The 22,939-nt window shown below is 53.2% G+C and overlaps 7 protein-coding genes across 7 annotated transcripts; 4 read left to right on the top strand and 3 right to left on the bottom strand.

Annotated features, from left to right (window-relative positions):
• Positions 1-249: 249 nt before the first annotated feature.
• On the top strand, positions 250-2,426 carry TRIREDRAFT_2869 (uncharacterized protein; the record flags this gene model as incomplete). Its single annotated transcript, XM_006962990.1, has 5 exons — positions 250-421; positions 492-780; positions 857-1,869; positions 1,927-2,208; positions 2,272-2,426. 5 exons carry the CDS (start codon positions 250-252, stop codon positions 2,424-2,426), a joined length of 1,911 nt encoding a protein of 636 aa, XP_006963052.1.
• An 870-nt stretch (positions 2,427-3,296) lies between these two features.
• Positions 3,297-4,636, bottom strand: TRIREDRAFT_75859 (uncharacterized protein; the record flags this gene model as incomplete). Its single annotated transcript, XM_006963141.1, has 2 exons — positions 4,004-4,636; positions 3,297-3,932 (listed from the first exon to the last, which is right to left on the bottom strand). The coding sequence occupies exons 1-2, from the start codon at positions 4,385-4,387 to the stop codon at positions 3,297-3,299; spliced, it is 1,020 nt and encodes a 339-aa protein (XP_006963203.1). The 5' UTR covers positions 4,388-4,636.
• A 1,049-nt stretch (positions 4,637-5,685) lies between these two features.
• TRIREDRAFT_104842 (uncharacterized protein) lies at positions 5,686-6,144 on the top strand (the record flags this gene model as incomplete). Its single annotated transcript, XM_006963325.1, has 1 exon — positions 5,686-6,144. One exon carries the CDS (start codon positions 5,686-5,688, stop codon positions 6,142-6,144), a length of 459 nt encoding a protein of 152 aa, XP_006963387.1.
• Positions 6,145-6,397: 253 nt separating this feature from the next.
• TRIREDRAFT_75854 (uncharacterized protein) lies at positions 6,398-7,659 on the bottom strand. Its single transcript, XM_006963140.1, has 2 exons — positions 7,302-7,659; positions 6,398-7,218 (listed from the first exon to the last, which is right to left on the bottom strand). The coding sequence occupies exons 1-2, from the start codon at positions 7,384-7,386 to the stop codon at positions 6,794-6,796; spliced, it is 510 nt and encodes a 169-aa protein (XP_006963202.1). The 5' UTR covers positions 7,387-7,659; the 3' UTR covers positions 6,398-6,793.
• A 4,597-nt stretch (positions 7,660-12,256) lies between these two features.
• On the top strand, positions 12,257-14,240 carry TRIREDRAFT_45980 (uncharacterized protein). The gene is made up of 6 exons (XM_006963049.1): positions 12,257-12,608; positions 12,682-12,718; positions 12,784-12,880; positions 12,953-13,733; positions 13,807-13,969; positions 14,046-14,240. The coding sequence occupies exons 1-6, from the start codon at positions 12,515-12,517 to the stop codon at positions 14,152-14,154; spliced, it is 1,281 nt and encodes a 426-aa protein (XP_006963111.1). The 5' UTR covers positions 12,257-12,514; the 3' UTR covers positions 14,155-14,240.
• A 1,130-nt stretch (positions 14,241-15,370) lies between these two features.
• TRIREDRAFT_57600 (uncharacterized protein) lies at positions 15,371-18,719 on the bottom strand (the record flags this gene model as incomplete). The annotated part of the gene is made up of 5 exons (XM_006963139.1): positions 15,371-16,485; positions 16,543-18,148; positions 18,210-18,331; positions 18,399-18,483; positions 18,543-18,719. The coding sequence occupies 5 exons, from the start codon at positions 18,717-18,719 to the stop codon at positions 15,371-15,373; spliced, it is 3,105 nt and encodes a 1,034-aa protein (XP_006963201.1).
• Positions 18,720-19,663: 944 nt separating this feature from the next.
• Positions 19,664-22,469, top strand: TRIREDRAFT_104838 (uncharacterized protein; the record flags this gene model as incomplete). The annotated part of the gene is made up of 5 exons (XM_006963324.1): positions 19,664-19,744; positions 20,081-20,248; positions 20,390-20,543; positions 20,578-20,642; positions 20,712-22,469. The coding sequence occupies 5 exons, from the start codon at positions 19,664-19,666 to the stop codon at positions 22,467-22,469; spliced, it is 2,226 nt and encodes a 741-aa protein (XP_006963386.1).
• Between the last annotated feature and the right edge of the window lie 470 nt (positions 22,470-22,939).

Genomic DNA, 22,939 nt, shown 5'->3' with positions numbered 1-22,939 from the left:
GCAGAAGAGAAGAAGAAAAAGAAGAAAGAAAAAAGGTTTCTAGCAGCAAGAAAAAATCAATACTCACTTAGTCACTGTTTTACGACTGAGGTCTTCCGACGTATTTACTTCACAGATATATAACCACTTCCGGCTTGTCGCTGACGAGTCTTAACGTCCTCACACCCTTCATCCTCTCCCTCATTATTGCTTTTGTTGCCTGTAACCGAAACACAAGGCGAGGAAGAGTCCTCCTTCTCGACAGCAACAATGTCTTCTTCAGTGTTCTTCAAGTTCAAGTCGCAAAAGGAGCCGACGAGAGTGGAATTTGACGGCACAGGTATCTCAGTCTTTGAGCTCAAGCGTGAAATCATCAACAAGAGCGGACTGGGCGATGGCACGGACTTCGACCTGTTCATTTACACAGACGATAACAGTGAAGGTGAGATATCAACGAACAGAGCCCATCCCTTGCATCATTGAGCTTGTTAAGTGCTGACTCGAGGCTGTAGAATATGATGATGATACTACGATTGTCCCCAGATCCACGACAGTCATCGCTCGGCGGCAACCGGCGATTAAGCCTGGAGCCGGACGAGCCGCGCGATATGTCTCGGGGAAAATGCCCGTGGCAGCCAAGAATGCTGGCCGCAAGGAGCAGTCTTCCAAAGTGTCGGCCTCTAAGCCGAGCACGAATGCCTTCAGCCAGATGAACGATGCTATGACGGAGGAAGACCGCATGGCCGCCATGTTCGCCGCTCAGACGGAGCAGTGGTCAGCCCAGCAGGAGGAGCTGTCTCAGTAAGTTTGACTCACAATGGCATTCCCCCGCCTTCATCTGACATAGTTTCAATGTTGCTAACCATCTTTAAAATAGCCAAGCACCAGTTCCCTTCAAGCCCGGCTCCAAGCGGCCAGCAAACGTTCCGGACCATGATCCTCCCAATGGCTACATTTGCTACCGGTGTGGTAATAAGGGCCACTGGATCCAACTGTGCCCGACCAACGATGATCCTGACTTCGATAACCGACCTCGTGTCAAGCGTACTACTGGCATCCCCCGGTCATTCCTGCAAAAGGTGGACAAGTCTGTCATTCTGGCTCAGTCTGAAGGCGACGACACCAAGCGGCCCTCGGGGATCATGGTCAACGCCGAGGGAGACTTTGTCATTGCTGAGCCAGACAAGGCATCTTGGGAGCAATTCCAGGCCAAGGCCAAATCCTCGTCCGCCGCCGCTAAATCTTCGCAGGCAGAGGACAAGGAAGTGCAGGAGCGTGGTCTCGAGTGTTCGATTGACAAGAAAATGTTCATAGAGCCAATGAAAACCCCGTGCTGCCAGAAGACGTTTTGCAATGATTGCATAACCAACGCACTCATCGAAAGCGACTTCGTCTGCCCTGCCTGTCAGACCGAAGGTGTGCTAATCGATGATCTTCAGCCCGACGAGGAAGCATCAAAGAAGATTCAGGAGTATCTTAAGGAGAAGGAAGCTGCCAAGGCGACTCCTCCGTCATCACCCAAGGATACCTCAGAGGGAGCTGCGGGCAAGTCGGAGAACGATTCAGCCAAAGATGCAGAGAAGAAGGAAGACGAGGGGGGAGACGCCACGGAGGGCAAGGTGCTGCTACCCAGCAGCATCGAATCCCCAAGGGAGAAGTCCGACACACCAGCTACAGCTACAGAACAAGCTGCCTCATCATCAAAGTCGCCCTCAACTGAGTCTAAATCCCTCGTTTCCAGCACTATAAGTGCAGATGGCAAGGTCGAGGTTGTCAAGGCGGAGGTCGTCACTTCGAAGAAGAGACCCGCCGAGGACTTTCTGGAGAATCCCAAGATACCCAAGGGGCCCCGCGCGATGCAGAACCAACAGTCGCACAACATGGCCACTGGTAACATGATGCCCAACATGCCCAACATGGGTATGAACAACATGATGTTTAGCGGAGGCATGGGTATGATGCCTAACATGATGGGCATGGGCGGCATGGGTGGAATGGGAAGCATGGGCGGCATGGGCATGAATATGGGCATGAACATGGGGATGGGCGTGGGTATGCCCATGATGAATATGCCCATGATGGGCATGCAAGGCTTCAACAATATGAACGGAGGCTACGGAAACATGAACGGCGGCTACGGTATGAACAACATGAACAACATGAACGGCATGAACAACATGGGCGGCGGCGCCGGCGGCGTCAACGGCAACTGGGGAATGAACAACATGGGTGGCATGAACAACAACAACAACATGAACGGCATGGGCAGGATGGGCGGCGGCATGGCCGGAGGCATGATGAACGGCTACCAGAACGGGGGCAACTTCCCTCAAGGCGGCGCCGTCGCCGGCGGGGATGAGGATGCCTACTTCCGGAAACCCGTCAACCCGCATCGACACCAGAACAAGCAACGCAGAGTACGGCCGAGCGATTACCGTGAACTCTGAGCGCAGCTTCTTTCCACGGCGACATGATTTCTCATCTCAACCCCCTTCCCCGTTACGATATAAGTTCCATTGCGCACAAATACCTCACATACCCTCACAAATTACCCAAAAAAAAAGAAAAAACAGCTAGCAAGCACACAAATCAGAAACGTACAATGGCCAAAGAAAAAAACAACATGGAGGACATATTGCGCAGTTTTCCACCAGATGAAATGGACTGCTTGCCCAGACCTTGGCTCCGAATAGGCGTTTTTTCCCGTCTGCCCTCAATATTTCCACCCCTTTTCTTTCCCATGCTCCAATACATTCACACTCGGTTTTTCTTTTTCATTATGATCGATTACACCTTATTCTAGGGTGATGAAGCATCAGAGGCACTCGGAGGTCTTGTTTGTTTACTAGCAGACGGGGGTTTTTAATTTCCTTACTACTTTGTTTGAAATGGGGCAGATTTGAGTTGAAGGGTGGAAGGGGTGGATGGTTAATTGAGGCGTGATGAGAACGCCTTTCAAGGACCTTTTCTTTTTTTGGTAGCATAGGTTGGGAGCGGTATAGCAGGCTCCAATTAAAGACACGAATTTCCATCAACATGTGCTACTCTCTACTCAGTGGATGTATTTGTTCAGACCTTTGACGTAATTACCATGATATAATACCATTCGAAGAGAACCATCCAGTAAACCTGTACCAAAGCTCCGTATTTGTACAAATCTATCCCGGGAAAGCATCTAGACACATACAGATCCCATACAGCATTATTCGTACTCCGTGTATCGTCTCAAATTTTGTTGGTTTTTTTCTTCTTTGCTCTTATTGTGAATTTGCTCTCTCCTCGCAGCCAGCCGCATCCCCTCCTCCTCTTTTCCCCCCTCACTGCGGCGGAACATACGGCTTCACCAGCATCTCGCTAAACTTCTCCAGCTTCTCCTTTCCTCGCACCTCCTCCACCAGCAGCGGCATCTTGACCACATTAAAGTCCTCGGCGTAGAGCTCCTCGTACTGATCGAGGTACTTGCGCTGCATCTTCCGCCGAGCATTGCACTGCTCGCAATCGCTCCCCTCCTTGGGGAACAGCAGCTGGTTGACGACGATGCTGTGCGTGTCGATGCCGTAGTTGGCCAGCTCCTGAATCATGCGCTCCGTCTCGTACAGGCTGAGGAACTCGGCGATGCAGACGCACACAAAGGTGGTGAGCTCGGCGTCCTTGAACTGGGCGTTGACCTCCGAGATTGTGCCGCGCAGCGACTCGAGCTTCTCCATCATCTCGTTGAGGTTCTGGCCGTTGGGCAGGGCGCCGCTGGAGCCAAGGAAGCCGTTGAGCAGCGGTCCGTACTGGGAAGAGAGCTGGGAGACCTTGGCCAGAGCCTTTTCGAGGACCGAGGGGAACTGCAGGAAGCGGAGTGTGTGACCCGTGGGGGCGGTGTCGAAGATGATGGTTTCGTACGAAAGGGACTTGACCTGCTTGAGGACCTCGGCAAAGGACATGGCCTCGTCGATACCGGGGATCTTGCCATGCCACAGATTAGTATAGAGTTGGGATATGAGTCTCGGGGAAACAACAGCAAAAAAGAACGTACAGCAAAAGCAAGGTCCTGCATCATGCCGCCAAGCCCGCCGCCCATGGCATTCAGATCCTCCGTGTTCTCGCCCTGCCCGGCCAGCAGGTCCTGCATGCTGCCATTGGGATCAATCTCCATGGCGCTCAGGTTGTCGAAGCCGTTGATGAGGCGGGCCTCCTTGCCGAACTTTTGGTTGAAGGCATCGGACAGGTTGTGCGCGGGATCGGTGCTGATGAGCAGGACGGAGCGGCGGACCTTGGCCAGCTGGATGGCCAGGGAGCACGAGGTGGTCGTCTTGCCGACGCCGCCCTTGCCGCCGACGAAGATCCAGCGGAGGGAGCGCTGGTCGAGGAGCGACTGGAGGGACGGCTCGAGGGCGTCGGCGTCGAGGACGGCGGCCATTTGTGCTGTTGTTGTGTAGTAGGAGAGGTCGCGGGGGTGATGTCAAAGGGTCTGGGGTTGGAGGAGAGAAGCGAAAAAGAAGAGGCGAGTGAGTATCAGAGTACGGGAAGATGAAGAAAAGATTAGATAAGCTGGTTCAGAAAGAGGAAAGAGAATACTACAAGAGACCGAGAGAGAATGGCAGGAGAGAAGGAGGCGAGGCTGGCAGTGACGCAGACGATGGCTTGCAAGGCTACAGACAGAATCTAGGTACCTACACAAGGAACGAGTACGCGCACAAAGAAGGGGGGCGGATAAGAGCGGGTTCGAGGCCTTTGGAAGGCGAAAGAAAACAGAATGCGACGGCCGATGGAGGGGCAACGGCGGACAAAATAGAGGGCGACAGCCGATGCCGGCCAGCTGGCGAGAGGCCACACGCTGTATTTTGGGGGCCGTTTGATGCTATACGACTTGACACTGCATTCAGCGTTGCTTTTAGTATTCTGAAAATAACATACTGATATCTAGGTATGTACCTACCTAGGAACAAGGGATGTGACGACATCTGGTCAAGACAGCCTTGTCATAAGGTAGCATGTGATTGCATCTCGGCAGTCTCAGCCTGGCAGCGAACGCACCAAGCAATCAAATCAAGCAATCAACACGCACCAAACATGAAACCCATCCATCACAGCCAAACAGCCTACCCAAGGCGCCAAACCAACAATTCAGACTCAAATCAAGAATAGAAGCTCTTCAACAGCCGGCCACCTCCACCAACGGCGGCCGGCGCACAGCGTGGCTCGCACTGATTGGATGCCCGCTATAAAAGAAGACCAGCTCAAAGTCCTACACTACATAGGTACTAAGCTACCTACCTAATAATAACTGACTGCAGCCGACCTTGGGTGTGAATCCTGTCTGGATCGAGCTCCATGTTTATTATACCACTCATCCCACAATCACACACAAATACACACACAGCCTCGAGGAACTGAAAGGCGCAGCTCCTTGCTAGAGACAGACGATAGACGGCTAGGTGCATATAAAGAAGCAAAGATCCCGCCTTGCTTTCTTTTTGGACGCTTCTCTTCTCTTACTCTTCTCTTTTTCTCATCAAGCTTCGCTTGGATCAGCTACGAGTACACTCAAGAACCGGCATCTCGCATCTCATCGCCCTCCAACCCCACCATCTCACCACCTCATCCGTCACACAAATACAACCTCTTTTTCTCATCACCCTTTCTTAGCACCTCTCAAACAAACTCATCCCAAGAAGGTAAAAAAAGGAAAAAAAAAAAACACCATAAACACCCATCATGGCCAGCAAAGACCGCATCACCTGCCACGTCCTCGACACCACCGCCGGCCGCCCCGCAAAGGGCCTCCGCGTCCGCCTCGAGGGTCCCGCCCCCGTCTCCTCCTCCTCCTCCTCCGCAACAGCAGCAGCAGGACAACACCCCTCCAGCCACAACGCCCACAACGCCCTCAAGACCTTTGAGTCCCTCACAAACGACGACGGCCGCGTCACCGTCTGGCTGCCCTACAGCTCCGAGACGTCCGCCGGAGAGGTGCCCCTCTACACCCTCGAGGACGTGCTCGGCGCCGTCCAGGGGCCCTCGCGCTGGACGCTGCGCTTCGACACCGCCGGCTACTTTGGCGACGAGGCCACCTTCTTCCCGGAGGCGACGGTCGTCTTCCGGGTTGATCAGGGGCAGCATTATCACGTTCCGCTGCTGTTGAGTCCGTACAGCTACACCACCTACCGCGGCAGCTAGAGTGGAGAGGACGTGCTCATGCCGTTCGTGTCGTTCAGGGGAAAGGGGATGGGGAACAGAGCTCCACAGCCGAGTCGAATGCAATGCGCCCATCCATAAGGATAGTTGCTCTTCTATGTCACTTGCTGAGAAATACAGATCATTTCTCAATTCAAGACCATTTCTTTCTTCGTCGTGAAAAGCGTGCAAACTCAGTTGTAATTGTTAAACAGCCACTGAAGTCAGCTTTATTAACACGTCGTCTACTCTACTTGCCAGTCTGCATGCCGTAATTTCACAAAGCAGATCCAGCCTTCCCCCCCCCGCGATTGCATACTTGTTGCCAAGTTTAAAGACAAACTCCATTCTCTTTTAAGTGACCAACCAAGCCATACCCCGTGTGTCGAGAGAAAACATTGTGTTTGCCAACTGTTGTTGCCTTGCTCCCAATTTCAGATACCCAGCCCAGAACTCCGTCGCCAATAGATTAAGAAGTTGAATGAAACATCTGTATAAACCAGTTCACAAAAGAGAGTCGTAAATTCATTCCGGATTTTTGTCCCTTGTCCCTCTGCGCATCCAGTGTCCAAAGAAAGCAAGGAAGCGTACGAAACGTACGGTGTATGTCGTCGACAATGTGTCAAAAGGCGGTATGTATATGGCCAGCGCTTCAATCCCGGTCTTCTCCTCGAGAGCGCCTCCACTTGCTGAACCGATGCGACTTCTTCGGGCTGTGGCCTGTGCTATCAGGCGAGGACGGTGGTGTCTCGTCCTCTTTCTTGGTCGATTCTGCGCTCTCGCTGCCGCATTTGGACTGGAAGCTGGCCGTCGAAGGACTCGTCAACCTAGGGGCTGCTTCACCGACTACTTGAAGGCTGCTGCTGCTGGAGCGGGACAGCGATAGGGACATGACACTGTTGACGAGGCCGCTTTGAGCGCCAAGGCTTCCATGGGTGAGGGTTCGCCTGTTCTTGTTTCGGGATAAGAAGGACATTCGCTTTCTCTTGAGAGCATAGTCGCCAATCAGGTCATCGTGTGTTATACAAGCGTTTGGTGAGAGGTCGGCATCTGGATGTGGGAGAGTAGTATTGCTGACTGAATGAAGAAAAAATGAAGAGTCAGTCGTAACCCAAATGAAGACGGAAGGCGGCGGCGTAGTATAGGTGCGGTCTGCTCACATTGATCGAATGGCTCCGGGAAGCCAGTGTCCCGGCTTACACGGGGTTTCCGAGATGCCGTCAGAGATGCCGTCTGAGAGGCCATGGTGAGAAACACGTCGGATATGATTCTGCAGACACGGGGCAGAGATGTAATGTTCAGCAGAGCCTCTTTTGTAAGGGAGACAAAGAAGAAAGGGAAGAAGACAAGAATCGAGATCGAAAAGGGAGAAGGATGTTAAAGAATGGCCACTGATGGGCCTGACGGGCGCAGATAGCCGAATGACAGCAGAGGCGCGTGGCCTTGTAAGAGGGAGTCGGGAGAGTTTGGTGGCGGGAGGTGCCCCGCTGGAAATGCGTGTATGCTGCCTGGGTATTAGTATGGATGTACTGTCGAGCCAAGCAGCCAAGAGGTCAAGGGAGGCCGGCCACTCTGCAGGCGTCACGGAACAGCGGCGGGGGGGCAAGGTTCCTCTTAAACGTCTCGGTGAGATCTCATCGTTCAACGGTGGCGTTCAGTGCTTCGGGCAAAGTCGAACAAATCCCCTTCATTTACTGGCTCCCCAGCAAGGATCGCTTTGACTGTGGTTCAAGGAGCCGAACCGCCCGCGTTCTAGGGTGTGGGAAATTCAGCGAGATGAGGGCGGCTACTCTCAGTGGAGGTTGTAAAGCAGATGGGTTTGCTCCCTGGTGCCGAGTTAGCGACTGGCCCGGGTACAGGTACTTTGCAGCGCCGAGCTCAATAGTCTGCCTCTTCATATGGAGTGCGGACGAGGACGGAGCAGTCTGTGCCGTGCGTGGTATGCTCTTACATAGTCGTAGCTCAGCCGCTGCATGCATGCAGGCGATGGATCGGATCAGATGGCGGCTAGTGAGCACTTTGTTGTCGCGAGGCAGCTGATGGCACCACAGCGAGAACGACCCAGCGCTACCAGCGATCCATCCCCCCCCGGCAGCCGTCGCCCTCGCCGATGGCTCGGAATTCGTCAGGCTTCCCCCAGAACTGCAAGCCCTGCCAGCTCCCAAAGAGCCATCGCCGGTCTAGAGAAATGAGATTTCGGCGCACTTCTGCTATGGGGGCTGCGTGTCAACGGTCTCGCCCCGAAGCCTGCGACGGAGGCCCTCTGTGCCGTGTTGCATGCAGCCTCCGAGACAGGACATGCATGGATCGCAGCCCGATGCCAGACGCGACACCTGGTGGCTCGTACGAAGTAGCTCGCTTTCGCAATGCACTTTGCTGGCCCTGCTGCGCTCCAAGTGTCAGACCCAGTCCATCCTGGCCTATCCAGGTCTGCCAAATCTGCGTGTCCCAAGTGTGGGCGGCAAGGCAAGGGGGTCGTCATATGGGGCTCTGCTTGGTTGGAAGATGAAGGCACTTTGACGGTCAGTCCCGTCCATTCTGCTGCGCCTCGCTCTTGTGAGGGGCCATGTAGTGTAATAAACGAGTAACCAGATCCAACATAGGCCGTCATTAGAACATATGCACTTGTGCAGCCAGCATTGAGAAGCTGGGGATTCGTACAGTGTACGGAGTAGGCAGGCGAGAGACGCAAAGATGAAGTCCTGGCTCTTGTGTGTGTTAGCGAACAACCAGAGACAGCGGGAGCCCAGCCAATGGCGCAGTCCACCTCGCATTCCGTAGGTACTGATACATTGTGTACCTGGTCCTTCTGATTGTTTGAAGGTCGCTGCGTTGGTTTGCGAATCGTTTGTTTTGTTCGGTTTCCCGACTAACACCGGCATCTGTAGGTACCTCATATATCGCAGACTTGTTCTGGTGGAGGGATGGGTGAATGAATGGAAAAAAGAGGTCGAGGGGTTCATGAAACCTTCACAGTGTCCAGAAGCGGGAAATGACGTGTGGTTGGGTTGTCGCAGCAGGTGCACGTTCCGCCTGAATCGCACCTTCCCTCTTCACTGGGTCTCGATATGTGTATATCGGCTAATCGATACGTGTTAATCAGTTGAGAGTTGGCACTCGTCCACGCAACAGCGCTGGCCAAGACATCAATGTCTCATCCTTGCATCGCTCTCTTCTGGCGGTCAACCGATGGATCCGCACATTCGCCATACAAACATACAACAGAAGATGCATTGCCCACTCGCTGAATAGGGCAAACCTCCAATACAAAGAAGAGTGAAACGCGGACAAACGTGCGAGAGAGAGAGGCAAGCATCAGCAAAGGGACCGAGGCACAAGGAACAGCTGCAGCCATGAATAATGCTTCAGAGCCAGTCGAGCTCGTACTGGGACATTCCCTGTAGTACTCAGCTCTTGCCTACCACACGGCTTGGTTTTAGCCTCGTCCCTTGGCGTCTGGAACAACCGCCAGACTATTCTCCAACTACCTTGCCCAAGTATAGCACTTCGACAACAGGCGGCAGCGTTGCTTGCTCGCGCTCCAGCAGCTAATCGTGTGAACAAGACGACCCAGAAGCCCAGACAGCGCCCACACAAGCCGGCAGCGAATCGAATTGATGCCCAGAAAATGCTGTGCTCGGCAGCAGGAGGATGCGGAGGAGCGGCGGCTAGGATCCAGCCTATCAAACACCCGCTCTTGGGTTCAGACACAATCAGACACACAGTCTCAAGAACAAGCAGCCTTGGCCAATCAAGGAGGGGTGAGATGCAGAGCGAGCCCGTTTGCAAGACGGCGGCACTTGTTCGACAGTTGTGGTGGCCATCCAAGAGATTCTTCCTCGTAAGTCCGACAATGTGCCTTGATGACAGGCTTTGGCCAAAAGTTCGTGCATACAGAGTCTCTATGGTGGCTCGGCGCTGTCGTCAGCCTTCCCGTTGACATCGCAGATGGAATTTGGCCACTTCGGATACATTGTGCCGAAGCGGCATTCTACATCTCCTTCGATTTCTCCAATGCGTTATTGTGGCGCGCTATGTACTACGGAGTACTGTTTCCATATGGTTCAGAGGGATAACAGCTGTCATCGTTTACCCAACAGATTTGACCATGTCTCGTCTTACATCATAGGATATTATGAGCCAGGCATTGCTTGTGTCACTTCGTGCTTCGCATAAGGTAGGTAGGTAGTACATACGTACGGCGCACGGATACAGTTGCCCGCATAAGCGCTGTGTGCGGGATTCGGTGCCCACGGGTTCTGCGTAAGTACGAGCTCTGGACAAGCCGGAGAGTCATCAACGTCGAATGTCCCTTTGTCCGTCGTCAACTTGGCTGACCCTGATTTGTGCGCTGCTTGGAAGGGCGCCGATAGACTGCTTGACCGCGATCTGTTCAAAGAGTGCGAGGATGCGAGGGTCGATGAATAGCGAGTATGCAGTGCATTTGTCCAAGTCACTGTCTCGAGAGCCACAATTCCTGGAGTGCTAGGGCATGAGTCCTTGCTCATATGAATGGACGATGTGCGAGGTGCATGTGCATGCCTACAAACACACGGATCGATGTCAGCCTGGCTTCTCGGATTCGTCCTCCCCGGCTTTCCTCGAATGGGTCGCATAAGCATGTCTTGCAGCCGCAGCCAGCCAACCATTGGATGATACTGAACGCTGCATGACGCCGATGAGCCACAACTACTGGTATTCGGACGACAAGGCATGGAGGGAGGACGAATCGGTAGGCTGTACAAGTGCAAGGTAGTCTACGTGCTCTAATACAGCATGCATTTGAGGTGGTCGGGTAGTTGTCTCTTCCTCCGGCGTCGTCCTGAGGTAAGTGGGTGACGCGACAGCGACCTTCTTGAGGCTCCTGGCGCTCTTTGCCTTGGTCCATAGAGACTTGTCGCTTGCATCGGGCATCTACGAATTCAATGGATGACGATCACAAGGGATAGCATCAGGTATTCATTTCCTACCTCACGAGACATGTGCAAAGGGCCCGTGGAACGATAGCCGGCGTGCGGCGACAGATGATCGTCGCTCGTGGAAGCCGGCAAAGCTTCCATCGGTTGATCGGCTGGGCATTCATTCATCCTGGTAATAGGGCCCATGTGGCATGCAATTCCACTGATGGAGATGACACAATGAAAATCACTCGTGCGGAGTGTCCGTCTCTGCACGCTTAATGCTTGGCAAATCAGAGCAGAAATAACACCAGGCTTTAATAAGGGGAGCATAGTTCCGTCTTCACGGGCCGCTGATCAGAATTTGATTCTAGGGGTTCAGAATCTAGGACCGTCAGCTTTGAGCAGTCGCGATATTACAGCTTGTGGCGAAGCGTCTCCAGCTCCGTCCATCTATATGAGGATTCGTCGCTCGACCTTCCAGAATGTTGAAGCCGAATAGTATATATAGCATATAAGGTATTGCTGCAGAAGAACGACAAATCAGGGCAGTGACTGACGTCCACGGCAATGCGTGCAGCTGTAGAAAGCGAGATGGGCATCTTTGCCACCAATTCATGCCGCGTTGATCCCTGGCCTCCTTTCTCTCCGCCTCCATCATGTGGAATCAGTTGCAGCACATCGAACAGGTAGCAAATCGGCATCGACGAAATAAAATAAGCACCGGAGACCTTGTCCATCAGGAGAGTCAACAGGAGCATCTTGGGTGGTTCTAACATCATATGAGCAACCACATGATATTAATATTCTTAGATAGATAGGTAGGAGCCCGATGCCCATCTACTTGTACTCTAGTATCACTCACTTCATTTTGATATCCTCTGTTGAATCACGGGATGCTAATTAATCCCTTGCTAGCAAGCCTGGTACATGTGACAAAACCGCTGCTTCTGGACGGAACATGGATACATGTAATCATCATCACATCAACCACATCCAGCTACCTACCTACCTACCTACCCATAGCGCATCGTGCGGACAACTGCTGGTCGATGCACGTCACTATGAAACGAATGGAGGAAAAAGGACATAAAACACCATCCCGGCTAAGTGCATCAATCGTTACACTTCCCATGGGAAGATTTTCCGTTACGGCACCTACCCTAGACTTCTGAGCCGAGTTGCGCCTCAACTCTTTTTTCTCTGGTCCTCGGGTCCTGTCAGCTTTGGTGCAGAGTCACGGCCATGGAAAGCCCGGATCCTGCTGACGCAGCGTGCACCGCCACGTTTCCACACAGCCTTGGCAGAACTCGTAATGCGCACATCAGCCACAGCCATGAACGCTCTGAATCGTCCGTGTTTCGAGGCTCCCTCAAACCCCTTGGAACAACCTCCATCCTCCATCGTCCTGTAGCCGCCCTGCCTCATCTCGAATCTCGCGCGTTGCTGCTGCTGCGCCCATCGAACCCGCCGCCATGTCCGACTCACCCGGAGGCGGCCATACCTCCTCGATCGACTCCCGCGAGGCCCCGAACAAGCCGGACAAGAAGAAGAGCCGCCGCCCTGCGAGTGAGTGCTGGAGGATGCCGCCGGATGCGCTGCTGGGAGAGACGCGCGAGTGCTGACGACGAGTCCATTACAGACACGGCCTTTCGACAACAGCGACTCAAAGCCTGGCAGTAGGTTTTCCGGACGAGCCCGCGGCGCAAGAAGCCCGTGTCCGCGCATGCTGACAGCCTCGCAGGCCCATTCTTACGCCAAAGACAGTCCTGCCTCTGTTCTTCGCCATCGGCGTCATATTCGCTCCAATCGGCGGCCTGCTGCTATATGCCAGCACTCAGGTATGTCCACTTCTTTGTTTGGCTTTATTGGAGACGCTGCGTACGGTTGCTGATGGATTGGACCTCGCGCAGGTGCAAGAGATTCGACTGGATTACACCCACTGCAGATCCGATGCTCCCGACTTCAACAAGGGCTTCGGCCCCATGCGCGGCAGCGACGTAGAGACTGCCTTCAAGAGCTCCAACTCGTCGATTGACGCGCAGTGGGCCGTGCAGTCCGGCGTCAACATCACAGTCAACCCGGGCGTCAACGTGACTGGCAACCGATGCTACTTGCGATTCAACATCCCCGAGAGCATGGGCCCGCCGGTCCTGTTCTACTACCAGCTCACCAACTTTTACCAGAACCACCGTCGCTACGCCGATTCCTTCGACGTCGACCAGCTCAAGGGACACAACAGAACGTATGGCGACATTCATAGCGGAAAATGCACTCCTCTGTATGGCGACACTGTCGACGGTGTTAAGAAACCGTACTACCCGTGCGGCCTGATTGCCAACTCCATGTTCAACGACACGTTTACCAGCCCCGAGCTCTTGAACCCTCCCGGAGGCCGCGGTAACGAGACGCGAACATATCGGATGGAGAACAACACCAACATCGCCTGGAGCAGCGACAGAGAGCTGTATAACCCGACGACGCAGGCCCTGAGCGAGATCCTGCCGCCCCCCAACTGGCGCGAGCGCTGGCCTGACGGCTATACCAAGGAGAACCCTCCGCCCAACCTGAAGGAATGGGAGGCATTCCAGGTCTGGATGCGCACCGCCGGCCTGCCGACTTTCAGCAAGCTCTACCAGCGCAACGACACCGCAGCCATGGCTGAGGGACGCTACCAGATTGTCATTGATGACTGTATGTGATCTATCGCCGATTCAGCGCTACATGTTCTTGCAAAACCGCTGTGGTGCTAACTATGAAATTGCAGTCTTTCCCACTACTGAATATAGGGGCACCAAGTCCATCATTATCACCACTCGTACCGTTGTTGGTGGTCGCAACAACTTCCTGGGCATCGCTTACATTGTCGTTGCCGGCCTGTGCATTGTCCTCGGTGTCATCTTCCTCGCCTCCCATCTCATCAAGCCAAGGTATGTTCGATCTATGCCAGTCAACCGACAACCAAGCTTTCTCCTTCTTCTTCGTGCTAACAAGTCGATCCTCCAGAAAACTCGGCGACCACACCTACTTGTCGTGGAACAACGTCCCAGCATCCAAGCCCGGCGGCAGCACCGCCGTGGCCTCGGGCCGTGAGATCCGTCCCGGCGAGGCCTAGGCGACTCGCGACAGCTCCCGCACGGCGCTCCGCATGGCTCCGATGCATCCTCCTGGGGGCGGCTTCCGCTCGCGCATCTTCCGGGCGCCCATGAGCCCGAGGTTTCACAGCAAGCTCTACGACCGCTTGAGCAACCGACCTGCGTAAGAAAACAAAAAAAAAAAAAAAAGAACAGAAGAAAAAGAAGAAGAAGAAAAGGCAGTGAAGGGGGTTTCAATGCGGCTGGTCAACGGAGTGATGAGCTGGGTGTTGCTTCGCCCCCCCCCCTTTTCTCTTATTACTAACGTGCTTTACATCGATGCAAATATGCGCCGTTGTTTTTGATTTCCACTGCGTTGGCCGGCTTTTGTTTACATTTCCCTTTCTTCTTCAGGCCTTTTCTTTGGGTCTTTCCAGTGGGCATGGCAAAACCCTTTTTCTTGTTCTTATGCTTGCTATACTACCCCCTTTTCATGGCCAAACCCGTTCGTTACTCAAAAGCAGAGAACAAAACACAAACTTGAGGAAAACTTAGGTGGTGCATCATGTGGAATGATGCTCTACGTCGCATACATGACGACCATGCGAGGGATGCAAACATCTCCATCCCCCCTAAGGCTGGGGAACTACTTTGACGGAAGGAGAGGGAGGACGAAGGGATTACTTTATTTCTTTGCGCCTTTGTTGGAGTTTAGGAGTTTTGAAACCCATTCTTTGTCACACACAAACACACATTCTTGTTTTCTCGTTGGCTTCTTTGAGTCGCTGGCTTCTCTTCTTTACAAAGTGCTGGCAAGGGGCTTTTGATAGAAAAATGTAGCATCTTGTTAAACTTGACCTAGGCAATTGGGCATGTCGACACTTTACTGAATCGATGCACCGTAACAGAACGGTTGGTATGGGCGTGATAATTATAGTAAATATGTGACACTATTGATTCACGAATTGTCAAGGCAAAAATCCATGTCCATGAAAGGAGAATGAAAGTTCAAGCATTACGAAGCGTAAACAAAAGCCACGAGGGCTAGCAGTATTCATTACACAGCCAAATCGGCACCCGTTTTCTTTTTTTCATACAAGTTCCAACACGAAAACACTGCCCAAGATACCTGAGAAAAGAACAGGAAGGAAAGAAAAAAAAAACCTGGGTAAGCAAATAAAAGGCCCTCTCGGCTTTCCCTATTCAACAAATCGGCTTCCAGCCTTTTCCACCTGGCTGCTAATTCGTTCTGCCCGTTCATCGCTTGCGCTTGTTCTTGCCGCCCTTGCCCTCATCGTCATTCAGACCACTCTCGCGGTCGCGCTTCCTGGCCTTCTTCTCCAGCTCATCCCAGTCCTCGCCCTCATCCTCACTGTCAACGTCAGCTTCCTCATCGTCATCATCGTCACTGGCGTTGCTGCCAAAGTCAGAGTCTTCTTCGCTGGACTCGGATGCCTCGTCCAGCTCATCCTCGTCCATCTCGAAGGCTGATTCTTCCTCGGACTCGTCCTCGGCGCCTGAATCATCAGAGTCGGCCTGCAGGAATGACCAGCCGCCGTCGACGAAGAACTGGTGTGTATCTTGGTTGACCGTCTTCATGATAGTCGGCCAGTTGAGGTTGAGAGGACCCTCGGTGAAGGCGATGTCTGAAGAGTCCAGCCAGTCCTTGACCTGATCGAGAAATTCGACCGGGATGGTGTTGATGTGGTATGGAGGCCGTGTAAAATCCTTGAAGACAAAAACCATATCAAAGTTCTTCAATCCAAACTGAACACGCTCCAAGTGGGCAATCTCAATATCTTCAATGGTAATGACCATGAAGGGTGGTTCCACCACCTGGATGAGGCAGTCCGTAGTGGGCTGAATGAAGACGTTGCTGCGGAATGGCACGCCGTTGAATCCCAGCTCCCGGATGGGCATGTCAACCTCGATGTTCTCGTTGCGACCGGCTTCGGCAATCTTCTGGGCAAAGCCCTGGAACAGTCTGTCCAGTTCAGCACGGCGGCGACGCTCTTCTTGTTCCGCCTCGAACTCGTCCTCGTCTCCATAGCGATACTTTCGTTTCCTGTTACCAGTTTCGTCGAACTGAATATCGGTAGCTTCACGGTAGAATTGCACATCCTTGGTCTTCTTCTTGTTGCCCACGATAATGGGGTCTTTGAGGTGAATGTGGATGATGACAATCAGCTCGTGCTGGCAGGGCTGGAAGAAGAGATGCTTGACGTTGGAGAAGAGAATGTCCACGCGATGCTGGGCATTGAGAGGCGACTGGTATCGGATACCGTTCTGGTGTATCTCGACCTTTCCAGGCACCCTCTTGCCCTCCATAGCTGGACGGATATACACGTTGTCCAAGACAGCGGGACGACGGTCTGAGCGCAAATGGTTAGCATCATCTGTCGTTCAGGGGCAAGAGATGTTAGACTTACTTCTGATTTCCGCCAGCTTGTCCTGCTCCACGACATCCTCCATATCCTTCTTCTCCTGCTCCTTCTTGACAACGTCGCGCTTTAGGTTTGAGATTTGAGTTGCTATCTCACTGTATCTGTCTCCATCGAGCGATCGGAATGTCAAGCTGCGGACGAAGTGAGCAGACGCATCCTCAAACGGCTGATCATCCTTCCTGCCGACACCTTGACCGGGGGACAAAAAGTTGATTCGCAAAAAGGCGAATTCCCCCTCATCACTCTTACTGGCGTTCTTGATGGTGTTGATGTGGAAGGGAACGGGCCGACCCATGATGGGAAGAACAACAGTGTTGTTCTTTGAGTCGACGACAATCTCCAGGTTCTTGATCTTTGGTGGGAACTGGTTGTCTCGCTTGTACGACTCGAAGCGCTTGAACTTCTTGACCTCCCCGCCGTTTTGGCCGCCTGTTGACTCTGCGAATCGGGCCAAGCCCTCCTTTTGCTTTTTGGCGGCCAACTCCTTTTGATGCTCGCGACGCTTCTTGTCCGCGTCCTCATCCGTTGTTGCTGTGCGCTCGGAGCGAAGGCGGGTGCTGGTAATGTTCTTAGTTGCGACCGCACCGACCCTCGAATCCTTCTTCTCCTTCTTGGGCGTGGGCTGCGCCTCCTCATCGTCCTTGAAGAAGAATGAGTTGGCGTCGGCGCTTGTCGGCGCCTCAGCAGTAAAGACCACTGGCTCTGCCGAAGTTACTCGGATAGTATCGGTGAGAACGAGTGAGTAGATCTTGCTGTTCTTGTCTTGAGGCTGGGGATTCTCGATATCCTGGAACCCAGTATTGATGATCAAGGTCATTCCGTCCTTGAGAACTCGCTGGTTCTTGGCGTTCAACACAAGGGTAGGGTCCTTGTTCTCGAGACCAACGCCCCAGCCAACGTTCTTCAAGAAGTGCTTTTCCATTTCGGGCTTCTTGCTCTTGATGACGGCCAGGGCCTTTGCATAGACATCCTTTGCCGCCATACCATCGCGGATTTCCTTGATGATGGTGTTGTGTACCATGTAAAGGAGCTTGTAGTTGCTCTCCTGCGACTTGTTGGGATCGACCAGGTACGTTCGTGCAATGGACGAGCAGTAGGACTTGTATCGCAGGCCGAGGGCGGCGATGATGATGCCGGCGTGCAAGAAGTCGTCGTTCGGCTCGGCGGCGAAGCGCAGATCGTATTTTCCGCCACTCTGGATGGAGGGCCCCAGGACCCAATCGAGCTGGGAGGGGTCGAGATCCGGAGGCAGCTTGCCCTTGCTGGGCAGCTCGACGGTCTTCCAGAACTTTGCATCGTCAAGCTTCTTATCGACCTTGTCGGCCAACACCGAGTGCTTGACCTTTTTCTCAGCGTCGAGGATGTTGGACATTTCGTCGAGGAAGTAGGGCGTCATGAGGGCCACGCAAGCTTTGGAAGCGGTTCGCATCGCACGCAGTTCGCTTTCGTCCTTGATGGAGAAGGCGTGAGTGGACAGGGCGGTGGAGATATCGACCTCCTCGATGTCCTTGCAGCGCTCGGAATACACCTTCTTCCACTCGTCGACGAAGGGGCCCTTGGACGTATCCTTGGTGATGACGCCAACTTTCTTCTGTGATGGGATCGGGTCAGCTTTGTGAGCGCAAACGGATAGGCGTCGATGGCGGCTTTACCCCCGCTTCCTTGATCTTATCTGTGACGGCGACAAAGAGCGCTTCGTTCTCGGCGGCATCCTTGCCTCTGACGAGTACTTCGATGGGAAATCGGCCGCCCTTAAGTTGCTCGAGATGTTTTGCTGCAGCGTCAGGTTAGCCTTGGGGTCGGTTCAGCAGCAGCTCGGCCTGGCAGGCGGTTGGACAAACCCTTCTTTGCCGTGGTGAGGATGTAGAGAGCGTCGAGGGTGAGGAGCATGAGTGTCGTCGGAAACTCGTAGCCCAGAAGCCAGAACTGAAGACAATGTTAGCTCTTGCAGGTAAATGACAGCCGGCGCGCAAGTCGGCTCTTACATGCATAGCGTTGTTCTTGTGGAATTCGGGCACTTCCTCGACCTTGCCCATCATGATGACGAGGGACGAGGCGCCGCCAAACAGGCCATCCTTGGATCGGAGGTCATTCTTCCAGGCGGTGACGAGGTGCGAGAGGCGCTCCTGGAAGAGCTTGCTGTCGATCTTGATCTCCGCCATTGTGGTTAATGGATGAACATTTGGCGGGAGAAGAAGAAGAAGAAGAAGAAGAAGCCGGCGAAGTGCAGAGTGAGGGTGACGCGAAAAGTTGCTGTGTCGCGTAGAGTACCAAAGTACCAACTGAGGTGCAGGCACCTTAGCTGCTTAGGTAAGAAGAGCACGTGATGGCTGCGTGATGTCTGAGGCACCTTAGGTACGGTACCTAATACTAAGCAAGTACGCAATCCTCCAGACAAAGCCCCCAACCTCTACCTCCTTGTTGCCTCTTCGGTTTGACATGATAGCTAGGTATGGAGGGCACTTTGCAAGCCAATGGAGAAGCTCGGCAGTTCTCCAGAATCTTGCCTGCATGCAGGTGCCTGGTGCTCTGTGATGCAGCTGGATTTCCGTCACTTGGAGGCACTGCGATTGGGTACGTACGAGTACCTCTCCGTAAGTGTTGGAGAGATCAAGCTGCCAATGAGGTTCTATTTCTCGACCTCACTTTTCAGCCGTTGACCAAGGCACAAAGTTTCACATTGTCTTCCTTTCCCCTCTACAGTACTGGATGGCTACTACCTCAAGGTAGTACTTCCTCCTTGACTAGAGTCGATTTCCCGTAACGGGCTGTACGACCATACGGAAGAAAAGGGACTGGTAGAAAGTTGTTGCATGTGAGATGAGGCTCTGCGACAAGGACCTAGTGGGTGTGATGCTTAGTACCAACCACCAGTAGCAGGGATGCTACATGTACTACTCCGTACTAGGTAGCCAATGGTTCATGCATCTGGCATGACAAAAGGCCATGAAGGAGTATATGAATTGTTTGTGATTTAATATCTCGCACACTCCTCATATATACCCAGCGACTCGCAAGAGCTAATCTGTATCATCATAGCCAAGCGAGGCAGCCATCCTACCATACCATACCCAAGCTGGTGCTGAACTCCTTTCACCCTTTCGCCATGTCCATAGCAGCGTCTACTTACCTATCTACCTTCTTCCATCTGTACGCTACCGCCCCAGTCTGGCTACGAGCCGCAACGGTGAGACCAGTGATCTCTAGTGAGCACAAACACTTGAAGCCGTTGAAACGACCCCTCACAGGACATGGACCAAAAGCTACCTAGTCTGGGGTCTCGCTCAGATCCCTGATGCGGCTCAAAATGTTGGTGCTCTTGGAGCCTCATGTCTGGTCGGGTGCCTTTAGTCCACGCTAGGTAGAATTTCAGCCTCCTTCTCCCTTATCCCGTTATACTTATACGTAACGTGAAGCCTCCCCCCCCTTACCTCCGAACGTGTCATATCGGTTGTCCACAGCAGCCTGAGCTCACCGAATCTTACTCTATTCAGCAACACTTCTCCGATGCCAATGCGAATAGAGTCATGCCACGGGCCTGGATGTAAACGTGGTGGTCTCACGGGAGATTCTAAGCGCTTCAGTGCTGAGACTCACGGACTCGTCGATTCGAGCCAAGCAAGCAAGCAAGCGCGGCTGCTCACCGACAGCATCATCCTTGGTCCAGCGGCCTGTTCCCGAGCTTTTCCGGGTATGACATGACCGGGGTGCTACAGAAAGAGGATACAGGAAAGAGGGGACAGAGAGATATAGGCCCAGTCTTTCCTTGTGTATGTATGCAGTGCTGGACCGTTCCATTGCTACTGCTATACCTGGCTCTGTACTGAGTCAGAAAAAGCCTCTCGCGAGCCTCCCAATTGCCAAGTCTCTCTTCCCCTTGTCACCAATCTCGATCTGTTCCTCTCCTCCTCTGTGGTTCATCTACTCTAAGATCTACGGTCATGAGCCTCTGTCGGATGCCTTCCGAGATCCTTCGGCTCATAGCAGTGAGCCTCGATCCAGATGATCTCTTCAATCTAGCATTGACCAGTCGCCACTTCGAGCACGTTATCCGTGACGGGGTCATTTGCCGAAGCGTCCTAGAGGTTTGTCAATTCGACCTCTTGTCGTCTTCCTTGCTGTCGATCCACGCTCGCTATACGTGCTGACTGCAGACCGCAAAGAATGCCAGATATTCCCCAGAATATAGGCCTTTCAAGGACACAGAGGCCAAAGATGACGCCAAACGAACGAAAGAGTATGCCAGAGCTCTGAGAACACTCGTCAAAAGGCGCAGAGCCGTTCAGATGGCGAGGCCTTTTCACGTCCTGGAAATCTCCAGAGAAGCCGTTCACTTTATATATGCAAATGGCGCCGTGTGCTATACTACGAAGCGAACCTCACCTGTCCATCAACACCACCTGCGAATACTGAATCTGAAGGGCCCTTCTGCCAGAGAAGTGAGCATAGACGTTCTTAAGCTGATAGAGGCATCCGCCGTATCAGATTTTGAAGAAAGCCGGCCGTACCACTTCAGACCGCTTTATTATGCGCACGGCATAATTTCATGTTTTTTCGACCAGAGAAAATCTCCCGGTACTGGTCGCTGGCTCATCATATATAGCCTGAAAGATAACAGGATTCTAAGCTCCTACCATCTGCGCTCGAGTTCGAATATCTTTGTTCGCAACAACGAGACATATCTCTATTATGGCTCAAGGTCCGAACTGGTGGAGGGAAAGCGACGATGGTCAATTCGTAGGTTCGACCTGCAAAAGTCAAGCTGGTTACCTCGAAAATCCATCCTTCGGGATTTGGTTGGCTCTGATATCGGATCGACTATATGTTTCGAGCTCTTTGGCGACCACCTGTATGGCGTTTCGAGCCAGGAAGCGACCGAAATGGAAGATGTCGAATGGGGCTCGCCGAAAAGCCCGCCCAACTCGTTCTATTACGCCTTCCAGCTCACTCTGGGAGATCATCCCACTATCAAGGACTTGCCGAGATGTGCTCTGTGGAGGCGAGGAGCCACAGACGGTCCAATCGACGACCGTTGGAACCAACTTCAGCTCGGACAAGACGAGAAAACCGGCCAATTGTCCATATTCGAAACCCGAAAGGAGTGGCTCACGTCATGGAGCCGACGATCCTGTTACCGAAAGCAGCTCTTCTGGCCCTCTTCTCTCGAGAACACCGACGAGCATCCCGAGGGCAAGTCCTACAACGGTTGGAACATTACGCCCCCAAAGGAGATGGAGTTGGGGAACAGTGTCCACCGAGGTGATAACGGCTTCTGCGCTTCAACGTTTGACTTCCGCAACTCTCCGGTCCGTTCTTACAACCCAAGCTGCCAGGCCTTTGTGGACATTGTAAGCACAACCACGGCCTCGAGCCCGACAGCCAAGCGGTTGCGGTTGCGGGTCAGAAGCCGACCGCACGAGTCGTGCCCAACTCTGGATTCATCATGCCAGTCTGCATCATCACCGAACGGAGTGGCCGATGCTGTCAAGGACCCGGAAGAACAACACGTCAGACTCTGGCCGGTGGACCACATGCAACAAGACGGGCATCGAAGCACATCCCGAGAGCAGCTTTGGAACCAATATGTCGACGAGCTTCTGAATCCCAAGGCGTACTTTGACGACATCGACTCGGCAATGGATGAGAGTGTCATTGTTTACTCTCCCAAGTCTCTCTACCCTCCCGATGAGCCACGATCTATTGTTCTCGTTTCCTTTGATCCAAGCCTCCATTTCGAGGGGCTGTGCCATGCAAGCTCGACACCGCCACCTTCAATGTACGACCAGCTGAACAAAGCGAGCTCACCTGAGAGTGGATGTGACTTTACGAGGATACGTGGTCTGGACCTGTCTCGCCTCCCAAAGACAAGCGAAGAGATGACCCATACGTCCTCCACCACATCACCGAATTAGGTGGATTCGCTCTCGGGGACAAGCCGATTCCGAGTCTTCATACCGATCGACGTGGCTCGATATGAATACAGATGGAGTTTCGACAGCCTAAAGTGAGCTATCACTATGTAGGGCACACGAGACTTGGCAACAAGACTTTATCCTGGGTCCTACCGCTTCATCAGCAAAGCTCAGCCGTGGAGACTTGAAAACCCAACGCGAGGAGACATAGCTCTCCTTGCGGGAGTTGGAGTGCATTAGTTGACGACTTGTTCGCTCAAATACTCACTCTCGGCATCATGTCAGGGTGATTTTTGATCTGGTGTTTACAGAGAGAGGCCCGATACATGCCGAGATTCGACACCGAAGCATCGTCATGCCCCTAAACATTGGCGGGTTTTCTACGACTAAACAGGCACGGCTTCAGCAAATAAGATGGAGGAGCACCAACATGGACGTTGTCACTGATACGACGGCGCTGATTGGCTGTA

The sequence above is a fragment of the Trichoderma reesei genome, assembly GCF_000167675.1.
Source record: "Trichoderma reesei QM6a unplaced genomic scaffold TRIREscaffold_4, whole genome shotgun sequence".
In the NCBI taxonomy this organism is placed as follows: Eukaryota; Fungi; Ascomycota; class Sordariomycetes; order Hypocreales; family Hypocreaceae; genus Trichoderma; species Trichoderma reesei.
The sequence above is the reverse complement of the archived record's forward strand: the minus strand, read 5'-3'. Positions and strand labels throughout refer to the sequence as shown.